The 17624-nt window shown below is 40.7% G+C and overlaps 1 protein-coding gene across 15 annotated transcripts in view; it reads left to right on the top strand.

Annotated features, from left to right (window-relative positions):
• The window catches only part of AOPEP (aminopeptidase O (putative)), a 369731-nt gene that overhangs the window by 52177 nt on the left and 299930 nt on the right, over positions 1-17624 (top strand). For 10 of the 15 annotated variants that reach the window (XM_024251889.3, XM_063714294.1, XM_063714296.1 and 7 more), the window contains one exon: positions 22-188. The exons of 4 other annotated variants lie outside the window; for them this stretch is intronic. In XM_024251889.3, the coding sequence (XP_024107657.3) occupies positions 22-188 (167 nt within the window). Of the gene's footprint in view, positions 1-21; positions 189-14867; positions 14970-17624 lie in introns of those variants that run through there. One more of the 15 variants, XM_063714302.1, reaches the window with a different exon arrangement.

Raw genomic sequence — 17624 nt, forward strand, 5'->3', positions numbered from 1 at the left:
TTCTTTGTCTCTCTTCTGCAGGCCATGTGTTTATACTGTGGGATCTCCCATAAACAACAGGGCCCTTTTTCCATGCCAGGAGCCACCCGTTGCCATGTCAACATGGCAGGCTACAGTTCGAGCAGCTGCATCTTTTGTTGTTTTAATGAGTGGGGAAAATTCTGCCAAACCAACGCAGCTTTGGGAAGGTACTGTACATGTGTTCTTTGCTTATTTATGTATTGCACACATGTGGACCCAGGAACCCAATAAACAGTATTTTTCTAAACTTTAAAGAGCTCCTTTATTAGTTGGGTTGGAAATGAACATAGTATAAAACATCCTGCCAGAGAAAACAAGCAGGGGATGGGGAGGGACACTTAGGAGCCTGGGCATGGGATTTGGGGCTCTTCATACTAGAGTTGTCGGTTCATAGATTATTTCAGCAGTTGCTTTCACCTGATGGTTCGTAGGCCATAAGTAGGTGGTCTTGATTGAAGACGTTCTGAACAGGCAGGTGTACCATGGAAACACCATTACAGTTGTCTGTGGTTTGTTATGGTGTCTGTACATGGTTATTAATTATGTTAAGGGATAGTGCTCTTGTTGGCTGGCCCACTGGAGTTGTCTTAGTGAAGTATCTATTCTACACATGGTTTGCCTGTGTGAAGTTCTGAACCAAAGGTGTATAAGAAAGACGGAAGGCAGTGCTAATGCATCATCAAGGTTTTATGTATGAATTACTTCTTATTGCAGCATTTAACTTTTTCAGTGGAGATCCTGAGCATGTTGATGCCAGGAAAAAATTTGTTTATTTGAGAGACAGGGTCTCGCTCTGTTGCCCGGGCTGGAGTGCAGTGGCTTGATAACGGCTTACCGTGGCCTTGACTTGCCAGCCTTAATTGCTCCTCTCACCTCATCCTGCCAAGTAGGTGGAACTACAAGTGCATGCTACCACGCCCAGCTAATTTTTGCACTTTTTTTGTAGACATGAGGTTTTGCCATGTTGCCCAGGCTGGTCTTGAACGCTCAGGTTCAAGTGATCTGTCTACCTCAGCCTCCCAAAGGTGTGAGCCACTGTGCCTGGCCAGGAAACATTTTTATAGTTATATTATTTCTTTATTTAAAATATGGCATCTCCTTTGAGACCATCCTGGCTAACACGGTGAAATCCCGTCTCTACTAAAAATACAAAAATTTAGCCGGGCGTGGGGGCGGTTGCCTGTCGTCCCAGCTACTTGGGAGGCTGAGGCAGGAGAATGGCATGAACCCTGGAGATGGAGCTTGCAATGAGCTGAGATGGCGCCACTGCATTCCAGCCTGGGTGACAGAGCGAGACTCCGTCTCAAAAAAAAAAAAAAAAAAAGGCATCTCCTTCCACATATTTGTTATAGAAACTTTAAAATATACAGAAAACTAAAAATAAATTTAAAAAATTATAGAGAAAATTATCGCCAAGATTTTGTTACATTTCCTTTCAGTATTTAAAATCTATGTTTTGTACAGTTATCATCCTCAAATTGTGATAGCATATGATGGTGTTTATTCTACTTTTTTCACTTATAGTGTATCTTGAACACTTTACATGTCATTAAATATTTTTTAATATGATTTTAACATTGGCACAATATTTTTTATCTGAATATATCAGAATTTAACATTTCTATATTAAATATTTTGATTATTTCAGTTTTTTTCCTGTTCTAAATAAAGTTGCATTAAATTCCAGGGGAGACATTTTATATAAAATTAGAATTACTGAGTCAAAAGTTGGAACATGTTTAAGGCTGTTGGTACATATCCCGTAATGTTTTCCAGAAAGGCTGTGCCAGTTTATACGTTCATCTGTAGTTATGAGGGTCCTTGTCACCTGGAACTTTGCTCATCTGATAGGCAGCAGCAGGTCTCTCTTTAATTGGATTACTTTGATAATTAGTGAGTTTCACATGTCCTTATATGTTTCTTAACCATTTTCATTTTCTGTTTATTTCCTTTGCCCATTTTTTATACTGAAGACCTAGATTTTTGCCGTTTGTCTTATTTTTCAATTTTATTGGCTCTTTAAAAAAAGATACTAGTTTCTTACATTTATGAAAAGCATTGTTCCCAGCTTTTGGTATATCTTTTAATTTTATATGATGTGTCTGTTTTTATGAAGTTAAATTTATTAGATTGCTGTAAGATTCATTTTGTTCTAATATTTTTATAGTTTAATTTTTATAACTCTTTAATCAGTCTGTAATTTATTCTCATCAGGTTGTGAAATGAGGACTAAACATTGTCTTTTTTTTCAAATAGAAAACCAGTTGCTTCAGGATCATTTATTGAATTTTTAAAATTTTGTGATGTCTTTATCACAAGCTAGATTTACGTATGTACTGAAGTCACCGATGAGTATTTACTTGATTTTTTTTTTTTTTTTTTGAGACAGTCTTGCCCTGTCGCCAGGCTGGAGTGCAATGGCGTGATCTCTGCTCACTGCAACCTCTGCCTCCCGGGTTCAAGCGATTCTTCTGTCTCAGCCTCCCGAGTAGCTGGGACTACAGGCGTGCACCACCATGCCCAACTAATTTTTGTATTTTTAGTAGAGACAGGGTTTCACCATGTTGGCCAGGATGGTCTTGATCTCTTGACCTCGTGATCCGCCCGCCTAAGCCTCCCAAAGTGCTGCGATTACAGGTGTGAGCCACCGTGCCCAGCCTTACTTGATTCTTAAAAACAACACATTTAGGCTGGCACAGTGGCTCACGCCTGTAATCCCAGCACTTTGGGAGGCCCAGGTGGGCAGATCATGAGATCAGGAGATCGAGACCATTCTGGCTAACACGGTGAAACCCCATCTCTACTAAAAATATAAACAAACAAACAAAAAATTAGTCGGGCGTGGTGGCGGGCACCTGTAGTCCCAGCTACTTGGGAGGCTGAGGCGGGAGAATGGCGTGAATCCGGGGCTTGCAGTGAGCCGAGATCACTCCACTGCACTCCAGCCTGGGTGACAGAGCGAGACTCCATCTCAAAAAATAAAAATAAAAAAATAAAATAAAATTTTTATATTTAAAAATAAGTAACATTTACGTGGTTCATTTATAGAAGAAAAAGGACAAAGCATTATGTGCAATAACATGTTTTTCTTACCTCTATTTCCCAGACATCCAGTAACACTTCCCCAGGCAACCAAGGTTACCAATTTCTCTTGAATAATATGTTTTTTCTCTTTTGTTGTACAAATTGTAGCATGCTAGACACATTTTTGTATTGTGCTTTCCCTTTTAGAATAAATTTATTTTATAGATATTTTGTAAAAGAGTGTAAAGAGCATCCTCATTATCTATTTTTTATTATTATTTATTTTTTGGAGATGGAGTCTTGCTCTGTCGCCAGGCTGGAGTGCAGTGGCGCGATCTCGGCTCACTGCAACCTCTGCTTTCTGGGTTCAAGCATTTCTCTTGCCTCAGCCTCCCGAGTAGCTGGGACTACAGGCGCACGCCACCATGCCTGGCTAATGTTTTGTATTTTAGTAGAGACGGGGTTTCACTGTGTTGCCCAGGCTGGTCTCGAACTCCTGAGCTAAGGCAGTTCGCCTGCCTCGGCCTCCCAAAGTGCTAAGATTACAGGCGTGAGCCACTGCGCCCGACTTTTCCTCATTATTTTTATGGCTATGAGTATCCTATAAATGGATGTTTTACAGTTTAGTTAACCAATATCTCTGGAATTCATATCAAATAAGGAATTGGATGGGTATTTACTCCATTATCCTTCTGCACCCATATTCTCCAGTTTTACTTAATAAAACTTGGGATTTGGGACTCACATTTTCTCTATAACTTTTTGTAGTATGTCTTTTCTAGGAATTACTATTATTGTATTTTCATTCAGTTTCAAATGATTTCATAATAAGTATTTAGACTTTCTTCATTCTTGAGCTCTTAAGTTGGCTGGGAAATAGCTTCAATTTTTTTTTTTTTTTTTTTTTTTTTAGAAGACTGGATGAATGGTACATTTTCTGAGCCCTCCCATATTTAGATTGGCTTTTTGTTGTATTCACTTATGAACAATCCTTGACTAGGTACAACATTCTTTTTTTATATATTTTTATTTGTAGCAACCCTATTAACTGAAGTATAACATTCTTGAAGGAAAATTTTTTAAAATGAATGATTGACATTCATTTGAATGATTGACAGGAAACTAATGTTAAGGCCGGGCGCAGTGGCTCACGCCTGTAATCCCAGCACTTTGGGAGGCCGAGAGGGGCGGATCATGAGGTCAGGAGATTGAGACCATCCTGGCTAACACGGTGAAACCCCGTCTCTACTAAAAATACAAAAAATTAGCTGGGTGTGGTGGTGGGCGCCTGTAGTCCCAGCTACTCGGGAGGCTGAGGCAGGAGAATGGCGTGAACCAGGGAGGCGGAGCTTGCAGTGAGCTGAGATTGTGCCACTGCACTCCAGCCTGGGCAACAGCGAGACTCCATCTAAAAAAAAAAAGAAAACTAATGTTAAAATAACATAATGTAAATCTCTACTGCTGAAATTAGGAACAAAAATGTCACTATGGAATATCAGTAGGACGAAGTGTAAATAAAAATGAAAAGGCAAGCCACATATACCGGAATATATTTGTAATACGTATGTCTGGCAAAAGGCTTGTACCTAGAATTATATAATCTTTTTTTTTTTTTTTTTTTGAGACAGTGTCTCATTCTGTTGCCCAGGCTGGAGTACAGTGGCGTGATCTCAGCTCACTGCAACCTCTGCTGCCCGGGCTCAAGCGATTCTCTCACCGAGTAGCTGGGATTACAGGCATGCACCACCATGCCCAGCTAATTTTTGTATTCTTAGTAGAGACGGGGTTTCACCATGTTTGCCAGGCTGGTCTTGAACTCCTGACCTTCAGTGATCCACCTGCCTCGGCGTCCCAAAGTGCTGGGATTACAGGTGTGAGCCACCATGTCTGGTCTATAAAGTATTCTTATAACCTAATAATAAAACAATCAAAAACCCCACATGAAATAAAATGAGCAAATGACATGAACAGATGCTTTTCAAAAGAAGATATAAGAATGTGCAAAGTACATGAAAAGGTGCTCAGCATTGTCATCAGGGAAATGCAAATTAAAACCATAATGAGATAGTATTTTACACCTAGTTAGAGGGCTAAAATTAAAAGGACAGAAAATACCAAGTGTTTCCAAGAATGAGCCGCAACTAGAACTCTCACACATTGCTGGTGAGAATATGAAAGGATGCAACCATTTTGGAAATAGTTTGGCAGATACTCACAAGCTTAAACATATATTTACATGATCTAGCAATTTTACTCTTAAGTGTTTACCCAAGAGAAATGAAAACCTACGCCCACAAAATGATTAATACCTGATTGTTCACAGCACATTTTCCATAATGACCAAAAACAGTCTAATTGTAGATGGATAAACAAATTATGGTTTATTCACACAATGGACCACTATTGATACATCAAAACAAAAAGTAGCTAGTGACACCTGCAACAATATGGATTGATCTCACAAACATTATGCTGAGTAAAATAGAGTCACACTGAATGACCCTTTTTATATGAATTTTGAGAAGTCAACCAGTCTGTACTGATGGAAACTAGATCAGTGGTTGGCTGGAATGGGGTTAGGAAGAAATGAGTGCAAGGATACAGTGGAATTTCTGGGGTAATAGAAATGTTCATGGGGTAATGATTAATTATGTATGTGTGTTTATCTGTGAAATCTCATTGAACAACACATTTAAGATGTACACATTTATGGCCAGGTGTGGTGGCTCACACCTGTAATCCCAGCACTTTGAGAGGCCAAGGCGGGCGGATCACTTGAGGCCAGGAGTTCAAGACCAGCCTGGGCAACATAGTGAAACCCCGTCTCTACAAAAATACAGAAAAATTAGCTGGGCGTGGTGGTACACGGCTGTAATCCCAGCTACTCAGGAGGCTGAGGCAAGAGAATTGCTTGAACTAGGGAGGCAGAGGTTGCAGTGAGCTGAGATCACACCACTGCACTTCAGCATGGGTGACAGAATGATACTGTCTAAAAAAAAAAAAGTACACATTTATTGTATATGTGTGGTGGTTAATTTTAGGTGTCAACTTGACTGGATTAAAGGGTTGGCAGATACACGCAGCTTCTTTATCTGGGCTCTAGTGTCTTGTTGGCAATTCTCCAGTCAGGTTCTCCTAGACTCACATAGGCTCTTTCTCTGTTGTCTCTGTTTGGTTCCCTGACTTGCTGAATTGATTGAGTATATGAAACACTGCAATTTCAGATAGGCACTGATAGGTGGCCTGCTCCCATTTCTGCCAATAGCAGTGTGCTTGTGATAACTCCACCTCCCAAGATGCCATGTGGCTCTCCCCACCCTCACCTCACCAAGCCTACGTGTTTTCTCATTCATGGTTTGGCCCTGCAGTAAAGCCTTGTGTTTGACAATGTTTCCCAAACTTGAGCATTATTCTTCTTTTTAGAGGGAAAGGTCTCATGATTTACCACAGTTGACTGAAATTATTTATATTAGAATGACATTTCAAAAACTATAGGTCTAAGACTAGATATGAACTCTGTGTTCTTACAACTCTTACACATCCATAAAGCCAAAATAAAATTATAAATGAAATGCAGATCAAACTAGCAAATCAATAAAATTAAAATTTATTATTTATAATTTGAATTTTATATTGATATAAATATATAAATATAAATTGAATGTAAATATTAATATTTTGCTGAGATGAAATTGCCCCTTACAATATGAATGTGGTGCTGATGGCTCCATGCAGTTTCTTTTGAGACTGAACACCTGTTCTACCCTGAGCCACAAAATAATCCAGTTCTCCACCACTTGTCTTTCATCTCCCTGTAAACTTTTGTTTACACAGCATGCTGTGATGTCGTTTGGCCTTTACCCAGCCAAAAGCATCATCCTTACGTTCTTTTCTCATTATCTCTTGATAATTATCACAATCCCACACGTCCCCATGCAATCATACACACTAATACAGATGGGAACTGTGAAATCATTTGACAGTACTCACATCTGGATGATTTTAGGGGTCAGCAAACCATGGCCTGCTGGCCAAATCTAGTCCACTGCCTGTTTTTGTAAATAAAGTTTTATTGGATCATGGCCATTGTCTTTGACTGCCTTCATGTTAAAACAGCAGAGTTGAGTATTGGCAACAAGGTCCTGCAAAGCCTAAAATATTTGTTACCTGGTCTTTTACAGAAAAAAGTTTTCTGACCTCTGTCATGTTCATCTGTCTGTCTGTTGTGTATCTATTTGAAGATTATTATAAAAAAATTGAGAATTAACTTTAAATATGAAAAACTTTTATAACCCCAGGAATATATCTGTGGACCTTTTTTTTTTCCCCCAAATTCCAGTTGAGGACAGAGTAATAAAATAGATGCTTATTGAGATTTACTTATGTTCACACCACTTACACCTTATATGATATCACAGAACAATCTTTGCCAGTTCAAGCTGAGGGAGAATTAAGCTAGACAAGATAGAAGAACTCTGTGCTTAATACTGCAATTCCTCCCACAGACAAGGTTTATCAGAGGACAATCAGGAAATAGTACTAATAATGCTGTTTGCCAGAACCAAAATGGCTGTTCTGAGGATGGAATAATGTCTACAAATGTATCTGCACTCCTTAGAGAAAGGGGATGTGGATACAAGATGATGCTATTTCCTTTCTAAGTCATGTTTTCTCGATTGGCAGATTGGTCTCATAGGACCTCTACTCTGTAGTGCAGAATGCCCTTTAAAACGATGAGCTATCTTTGAAAACATGACTGGCAAAGCGCGACCCAGCAAGTCACAGTTTCCATCACAGTGACACATAGGCCTGATTAGCACATTTCCTGGGCACCAGCTGATTTTTCCAAAGAAGCAAGGCACCTGGGAGCAGATAACAGCAACAGAAATGACAGCAGCCCTTGGGCAGGGAACAGAAATCAGAAGACAGACCTCTGGGTCCTTGCTTCATAAGGGAAATCATTTCTCCTAACTGTTTTTAAAATGAAGGGTAATGGTTTGGATGTAGGGTGATGACCATTGTAAGAATTCTATTAGCTGAGCAGTTGTTATTCTTTTTTTTTTTAAAGAAGGCTAAGACAAGGCCATAGATTTAGATTAACTTGCTTGGCTCCTTTATTATTCTCCTTTATTATTAAACTTCCTCAGCATAATGTGATTTGGGCATACAGAGATGTTATCCTGTGGCTTATTGTTGGCCTATATTCTCTACCAAAATATAGCTAAACTATTGAGCGCAGAGACCCAATGCCTAACACAGTGCCTTGTATAGAATAAGTGCCCAATATGCATTTGTGGAATAAATGTGTTCTTTATAATCAGGCAGAAGTAGTATGTTCATGGAAGAAACATTTAAAACTACTAATGATAGTAACAAAATCGACTTCAGGGTCATTTCTTTTGCTTTTGTTGCTTAATTACAGTTTATGCCTTTTTTCCAGCCTCAATAAATTTTAAAAAGAATTGGTTTAGTACATTATTATTTTCTTCTAGTAATTTTTTGTTTAGTTTTTTTTTTTTTTTAATTTATTTATTTTCTTGAGACAGAGTCTCACTCTGTCGCCCAGGCTGGAGTGCAGTGGTGCGATCTCCGCTCACTGCAAGCTCCACCTCCCGGGTTCATGCCATTCTCCTGCCTCAGCCTCCCGAGTAGCTGGGACTACAGGCACCTGCCACCACGCCTGGCTAATTTTTTGTATTTTTAGTAGAGACGGGGTTTCACCATGTTAGCCAGGATGGTCTCTATCTTGTGACCTCGTGATCTGCCCGCCTTGGCCTCCCAAAGTGCTGGGATTATAGGCGTGAAAGTTTTATTTTTATAGAGTCTAATTTAGTATATCCCTGCTTCCTAGAGAACTAAAATACTCTGAAGGCTGGGTGCAGTGGCTCACACTTGTAATCCCAGCACTTTGGGAGGCCGAGGCGGGCGGATCACGAGGTCAGGAGATCGAGACCATCCTGGCTAACACAGTGAAATGCCGTCTCTACTAAAAATACAAAAAAAATTAGCCGGGCATGGTGGCAGGCGCATGTAATCCCAGCTACTTGGGCTGAGGCAGGAGAATCGCTTGAACCTGGGAGGCGGAGGTTGCAGTGGGCCAAGATCGTGCCACTGCACTCCAGCCTGGGTGACAGAGCGAGACTCCATCTCAAAAAAAAAAAAAAACAAACAAAAAAAGAAAAAGAAAATACTCTGCTTCTGTTTTTTTGTGGGAAGCCTCAAGTAAATGAAGAAGACTGCCTAATGGAAGCTCCTTCCAGATGAAGGAGAAAAAGCATATGAACAAGTGAAAGGTGGTAAAAACTACACGTGCCTTTGCATAAGATCTGATTTCATTTTTCTGTGCAAAAGTAAGACTGTAGACATTACTTCATTCTGGGCAAAATGCTACTCTCTGGCCTGCCCAATAGACTAGCTCTCTTGACATTCCCTTTCTTTTGACTTTGTGTGGGAAATTCCAGGAAAAAGCCAAGATCTGAGAGTCCAGACCCTCCTGTGTGCAACTGAAAGCCAACTTTTCAAAATGAGCAGTACTATTTAGACTGCTCCCATAGTATGCAACCAGGAATTACGTATGAGGAAATGGTAAATTAAGAGGCATTTAGGAATGGTTATGTTTAAGTATTTTCCTCACAAAGAAAGAATGCAAAGTAGAGAAAGCTCCTTGTTTCTAGAACTAGGGAAACTTTATTCCATGCCAGTACACATACATTCCTATGTTTTTAAGGGTAAACGTATTCATCTTTTCCCATTAGAAAGATGCCGGTGAGCCAATACTTTCTAAATCTGTGTCAGTTAATTCTTTTGTTTTGTGATTTGTTGTTGACTAGTTCTTGCTTACCCTCCTGGCACTGCGCTTACCATACACGACATATGTGAAAGTCATCATGGTTTCTTTCAGACATTGATGATTCTGGCAGGCATGTATATACCAGTTCTCATTGCTGTGGATTTTTGTCTTCGACTTGACATTCATGAATGTTCCATGTGAGTAAAGCACTCAAGTTTACCTGTGACCACCTGGAGCAGTATGATTTGGTGTCCAGTTAGCTGATCCAGCTTAAGGGGAACTGGGTCACCTGCATCGAAGGTCAGAGTGGCCGGTGAGACTTCAGTAACAAGCCTGGTGGAGCATATTCCTTTAGGTATCCCGTTAGCCAACAAGGAAAACCTATAGAGGCTCTTGTGTTCAGCAGGTGGCGCTCTTTTACCTAGTTCACAAGAATGATCTTGAAGGTCATTCTTCTCTCTTGCCTCTCCTGTGCCTGAGGCGGTACCATGTTGCAGGGAAGGAAAACCGAAGCCTTGCTGGGTAGCATCAGTGCTTGCAAAGTGGTGGCCTGACCTGGCACATCGCCCTGGTTAGGCAATGCTGGTGCCCAGGGCGTCTTACTGTCTCGTTTGTTCTGGTGCCAGTTACAACCCTTGAGCAACTGTGGAGAAGAACTAACAAGAGACAGTCACGCTATGGGTATTCACGAGGGTGGCACTCACTTAGAAAACCGAAAGGTGTAGACTCGGCATCTGCAAAATCCTGACAGAAAGCTAGAGTTTGCTGAAAGACCCAAGCAGTGGAGAAGGAGGCCAAGAGGGGAAGAGCAGCCAAAATGGGGAGCTCTCTCTCCTTTTCGTGAATATATTATATTTATTGTACAGATGTGTGTATATTATATGTTTAAAATATATGATATATACATTCTGTATAGTATGTCTGTATACACTTATAAGTGTACATCTTTCTGAATATACATATTCCTGTAAACATTGTTAGGCATCTTTAATTTGTGATACAAAGGTATTCCAAAGTAATCATAACATATATAATAGTTTGGATAGGAATTGCTGAAATAAGGAATTGTGGTTAGAGAAAGAAACAATTTTGAGGTAGCAAAGTAGCAGGGGCTACTGAAGGATTGAGGAAAGAAAGATTATATGTTAAATAAAAGCACGTATCAATTTGATATTTCCGAATGCTTCATGCTGTTTGTCTAACCTATAGTGGAGAGGTTGAAAAAGTAAAATGGATGGTTTTCATAGGAAGAATTTAAGTGCCTGTTTTAATTTTCAGTGAAAACAATAACTCTTTAATACGAGAAGTTCCATGAGATGCTTAACTTGGCAGAGCTATGATCTACCTTAGCCTCTGCACAAGTAGAGTGGTTATGTGTGTGTGGTTATAGCTGTGCTTTTAATTATATTAAGTGGGTTTATCCAAGATTCACCTACGAATAGGACACTGACTTTTCATAAATTTCTTATTTAATTTACTATTGGTAGGCATGACTGATGTGTAAAAATGACTACCGTATCTTGATTTTTCTTCTCTTAAAATTTTTTATGGAAAATGATTATCTCAGTTAGCTAAGTTTCTCACAGGTTTAGTATAATAAGTTCTCTCTCCTCTCATGAACTGACTACTCCTTTGTGTTCTTCCTTTTTCCCTCTTCACTGAGAATTATTCTTCCTCCTATGGAAGATAGAATCTTCAAAACTACTCACAGGACAGTTTTTAGAATAGTCATTGAAAAAATAATTAAGATAACTGTTTTAACACTCTTTAGTTATGATACTTATTTTCAAAACTTAATTTTATTTATTTTTATTTTTATTTTTATTTTGGAGATGGAGTTTCATTCTGTCACCCAGGCTGGAGTACAGTGGTGCAATCTTGGCCCACTGCAACCTCTGCCTCTTGGATTCAAGTGATTCTCCTGCCTCAGCCTCCTGAGTAGTTAGGATTACAGGTGCCCGCCACCACGCCTGGCTAATTTTTGTATTTTTAGTAGAGACAGGGTTTCACCCATGTTGGCCAGGTTGGTCTTGAACTCTGGACCTCAGGTGTTCCTCTTGCCTTGGCCTCCCAAAGTGCTGGGATTACCGGCGTGAGTCACTGCGCCTGGCCCAAAACTATATTTTATTTTATTTATTTATTTTTTTGAGACGGAGTTTAGCTCTTGTTGCCCAGGCTGGAGTGCAATGGCACGATCTCAGCTCACTGCAACCTCCGCCTCCCAGGGTTCAAGTGATTCTCCAGCCTCAGCCTCCTGAGTAGCTGGGATTACAGGCATGCGCCACTACGCCCGGCTAATTTTGTAGTTTTAGTAGAGATGGGGTTTCCGCTGTGTTGGCCAGGCTGGTCTCAAACTCCCGATCTCAGGTGATCCACCCGCCTCGGCCTCCCAAAGTGCTGGGATTATGGGCCTGAGCCACTGCGCCCGGCCCAAAAACTAAATTTTAAATTGCCTCTTGTGATTTGAAAATTGATCCATTTCAAGTTCTATTATAGCTGCAAAAAGCACGGTCATCTAAGGAAAATTTCAGTCCTGTTGTGGAGATGAAAATGTCTATTTGGGTCTTGTAACAGCTGTTATTGTCAATACGTCATATGATACATGTATCTTACTAGTGAGACAACTGAAGTATGAGAGTTTTTCCCCCTAAATATAGTCCAATAGGAGAAAGTGATGTAGGGGCGTTAGAGAACTCTGGTCTCTTTCTGAGGAGGTCAGAAGTCCAGCTTTACAGAATCTGCCCAGAAAGAAGGGCAAGTTGGGTGGCGGCTTGTGCCTGAAGTTAAGGAGTGCTGTTTCCTCTGCATCCCTTCCTACCACCCCTCTCTGTTAGTCTTGCTAATGAATCCCAGCCTGGCTGTGAAATCATCCAGTGGTGTGAGGGGTTTCTGGCCTCTGCAGAGGAAAAACTCTGGGTTAATTCAAGTACAGTGTGTTCTCTTTGTTTTGCAGCTGGTGTAGCAAAGGGAGTCTAGTGCAAGTGGATTGAATCAAAAGGAAAATGAAGGCATTCACTGTCGGTTTCACCAAGGATGGCTCATTTAAAGTAAACACCATTTAAATAGTCTCCAAATGGCCCATTCTATATGAAGTCATACAGGATGCCCCCTTTAGGCTGTCATTCTTTAAATGGATCGCTTTGTGTGGACTGTGTTTTAATGCCATTCAACCTTGAACCCCATATGTGGGCCTCATCAGGTCGCGGTTTTCAGTACACATGTGGCAGCCATACCTTCAGCATTCTTTGCCTCTGCCTTCAGAAAATCAGCCTGAGTGAGCATCAAGGGTAGACAGCTGTAAAGATGAGAGCTTGCAGATGAAGACTACAACAACAACAGATGATGACAGCACCTAACGTTTCTTTGTGCCAATTATTATGCCTAGTGATCACTCTATAGATTATCTAATTTAATCCTAACTTAATCCTCACAGCAAGATACTATGATCACTCTCTTGTTATACATGAGGAAACTGATGCATTAGAGAAATTAAGTGATGTGCCCAAACTGGTAAATGCAGAGCAGGGAATCGAACCCCAGCTGTCAAGATTCCAGAGGTGGAACTCAATGAATGGACATATCCAAAAGCAATAAACTCTCATTAATTCTCTTGCAAGGTAGGCTTATTTCAAACAATAGACAATCCCGAAATTATTTATCTTTGTCTTGGGAATGCATGCTCTACTTTCTGGGGCAGTATTTCCACCTTATTCTTTGCAATTTTTGTAGGCTGATTGGAAGATAAGGTTAGGTGCTGTTCCCTGTGGCAGTGGGCAGTCTTCATGTAAGATTGGGCTCATTGGAATAATCCATGAATAGACAACTCAAAAGAGACTTTTCTATCAAATGAGGATACTAGAAACGTCCTCATAGCAGGGAACTAATGAAAACCTTCTCCAGAGCACTAGCAGCACTCCGTGATCTCAGCGCTGGCTCTAGCATTCAACCAGGATCCAGGCAAGAAGCCCAGGGCCAGACTCTAGTGAGAAGCTTCTGAGAAGAGTTTGACCAGGAATTGGGTTTCTGGCTGGTTCTTATTTGGCTCAGCCAATTGATCTGCCCCGATTTGACTGTCACTTGGTAGCCAAGAAAACCTTTTTGCTTTTAAAAGCTTGAAGTCTGAAACAGTTGATTCCAAATGAGCTCCACTAAGTAGAGGAACTTTAGGAATCTAAGAAAATAAAAAAAAACTTGTGCGCTGTATAGGAGGAAATCATCTTGAGCACTTAAAGTATGAATTTGAGTGATAGTTAAAAAACAATTATTTTATCTGCATTATTGAACTTCAGAGAAGACTGTGAGGAAACAATGACAGTTTTAACATATTTTTATTGGACTCACCTCAGGTTCTGTTATCACTATTGCTATCTCACTCTCAAACTCTGGGTCATTTAAGGTTTCTGACTTTTTAATTGCTAATCTCCATTTCTCTCCCCTGCCACATCCTGCTGTGACTTCCAGTGTCTTCCCCACGTCACCTCGAGGGTACAGACATTCTGTTGAAGATGCTGGGTTGTGATAGGATTGGGCGCTCTATGTGGATTTCTATTGACCTTGTGCAGGGATCTAACAAATACCTCTTACTCCATTAGCAGTGTTTTCTCTTGGAAGTAAGTTTCAGTTTCTGCTGTTTCCACAAGTATCATCTTGCCCATGGACTAGGTGGATGGTACAAGAACCAGACAGGCAGCAAGAAAATCAGGTCAAAAATTCAACGCAAATGTAGGGAGAAAACCTGTTGTGCATAGTGCTTCATTCTTAAAAGGATTTCTTAATAGGCTAGTGCCTGCTCCTTATCTCTAAATTGCTTCTTTCTTCTGAGTTACATTTCATCATTTTAATAGTACCTTGGTACCAGGCATGTTATTCTTTTTCTGTTAAGATTACCTTTTAATTAATTGATTAGTTCAATTATTTTACATTAAAGATGCAATATTTAAAGAGTCAAGTAATTCTGATGGGTTTATTATAACCATTTTCCCAAGCAGCAGTCCTTTGTAATCTCTATTCCTCCATTTTTCCTGCTTTTTAGAAGTAACCGCTTTCACCTCTTTTGGCTGATTACTTGATATTTACCTGCATGTCCTTCAGTAAGATGCTTTATTGTTCAGGATTGTTCTTCCCACTATGGCAGGTAAGTAATTTAGCTGTCCTCCTCCCTCCCCAAACTCCATCATACACAAGTCCCCTTCCTAAAATCCTGTCTTCTCAATGTAATTAATATCATAATGTTGATTAGATCAGTATTCTTCATTTATATTATTATTATTTTTGACAGTCTTCCTCTGTCGCCCAGGCTGGAGTGTAGTGGTGTGATCACAGCTCTACTGCAGCCTGACCTTCTGGGCCCAAGTGATCCTCCTCCCTCAGCCTCCCAAGTACGTGGGATCACAGGCGGCACCACCAATGCACCTGGCTAATAAAAAAAAAATTTTTTTTTGTAGAGATGGGATCCCCCTGTGTTGCCCAGGCTGGTCTTGAACTACTGGTCTCATGTGATCCTTTTACCTAGGCCTCCCAAAGTGCTAGGATCACACAGGTGAGCCACCACATCCGGCCTTCATTTATATCATTATATTTTTGTGTGTTATGAAGAGCTAAGCCTTGTAGCAAAACTGTGACTTCATTATTATTTCTGTACATGTTAATTTTTTTCTTGGTTGAAATTAATAATTGTCTTATGCTTTGTTTGTTTTTTTTTCCATTTGCTTGTCCTTTTGGATCTTGATTTTGTAATAGAGGCTTTCTAGGGATGGCTGGAAGCTTGCATGCAAGCATTCAGGAGCAGGGGACTGAAATATGAATTGGAAGCTGTGAATATATTTGGAGGGCTTGTCAACCATCAGCTTCACCATAGACTGATTTCTTAAGCTAATCCCCTTCTTTCAGTCTCTTGCCTAGACAGTGAAAGCCTGGCTGCCAGCCTTCTGGAACCAAATAAGGGAGGATGGCTGGTGGCCTCAGCATCCTATGTGCATGTATTCATCTAATTCCATTCACTTGCCTTCAACTGTGCCATTTCTCCTCCAACACCACAGCTGCCAGTTCAGAGGCCCTCCCTTTAGTATTTCTAGAAAATAAACTTCCAGTTATTTGTTGGGATATGTGTGGGAAGGGCAAATAGCCCAGGTGTGCAGCGTTGGGGAGACCATCTGTGGATCTGACCACTTCTTAGATGTGCAGCTGGGCCTGCTTAGTTTAGCATTTCCTCTACCCTAGAGACTTTTGGAGCTTCTAAGGGGCAAAATGAGGTGGGTCTTATCTTTCCTTATTGCCAACTTAGGATTCAGGTCTGGATTCAGGTCCGCTGTGTCATTTGCCACTCTTCCATCTGCATTCTGGCTTCCAATATTCTGCAGCAATTATCTCCTGCTTTATTCTCTCTCTCCTTGTTGGTTCATGTCTTTAGAAAAGAAATTCTTTTACTGTTCCTGAATAGAGTTTGGGGAGGAAGCAAAGGTGGCCTCGGCCTCATACAGTTAAACCTCTCTTTTTACCTGAAAGCTTCACCATTGCTGCTTATTTACTGAACTGCCAAGGGTCTGAATTTTTAAAAAGGAAATTCTAATGGTTCTTGGTAAACTCTAAAATGTACTTCAGAGAAGGAATGACAGACCACAGCCCTTTGATTAAGAAAATGTGTTTTTTTTTCGGATTTTTTTAAAACCAGAACCTTTCAAAAGATTTAGTTCCTTACCCATAACTTCTTTCTTCTTCTTCCATCTGCACGCTCCTTTCTGCCTGCTTCAGGTCTCATTATGTTTCCAGTAGAAAATGAAAGTTTTTATGGAGCAGTCATGGGAGACATTGGGGTTCCAGGTAATGTAGGTAGTTATGGAAAGACAGAAAAATGGGAGAGGTGGAGTCCCTATAGCCCATCATATCATATCCATGTCATTCTTTCATCAAGATGTCTGTGACTGTCCCTACCTCCTTCTTACTGGCTTGGAATCAGAGCAGTGATTCTCTTTGAGGCTGTGGTTTTGCTTCATGCCCGGTAGAAGCTATCACTGGATTGGCTTCAGTGTCTCTGGATTTGATTGTCCCTTTAAGGAGGAGTATGCTTTCAACTTGTTCTTTTTGTTGGAGACCGAGTCTCACCCAGGCTGGAGTGCAGTGGTGCGATCTCGGCTCACTGCAACCTCTGCCTCCCAGGTTCAAGCAGTTCTCCTGCCTCAGCCTCCTGAGTAGCTGGGATTACAGGCACGTGCCATCACACCTGGCTAATTTTTGTGTTTTTAGTAGAGATGGGGTTTCACCATATTGCCCAGGCTGGTCTCGAACTCCTGACCTCAAGTGATCTGCCTGCCTCGGCCTCCCAAAGTGCTGGAATTACAGCCACCACTCCCGGCCTACCTTCAACTTCTTAGCTACAAAGAGAGGGATCTCAAGAGTGGCCATTCTGGTTCCAGAAGCAGGGTGCAGCTTCCAGGCAAGTTGGAGAGAATGGCTGGCTCTGGTGGGTTTCCAGCAGTTCTGAGCACATCTTTTGTATCTCTCTTTCAAGTAACTCCCTTCATGGCTTCCAAACTTGAATCTTACTGAAATATTATTTATCTTTTACTAAGTCCTACCTTCCTGAGTTCAGAATTTGTTTTGAGATAGACAAAGGAACCATGCACGTGGAGATCAAAATTTAATCTCTATTATTGGTTTTTACTGGTAAAGCACTTTAAAAAATGTCGTGTTAGGTCTGCCGGCCAGTAGGGGCATGTTAATATTTCAGCTCTGAATTTGACATCCAATCACAGATGAAATTGGACAACCACAGGCCAATTTGGTCAGTGAT

The sequence above is a fragment of the Pongo abelii genome, chromosome 13, assembly GCF_028885655.2.
Source record: "Pongo abelii isolate AG06213 chromosome 13, NHGRI_mPonAbe1-v2.0_pri, whole genome shotgun sequence".
Classification (NCBI taxonomy): domain Eukaryota; kingdom Metazoa; phylum Chordata; class Mammalia; order Primates; family Hominidae; genus Pongo; species Pongo abelii.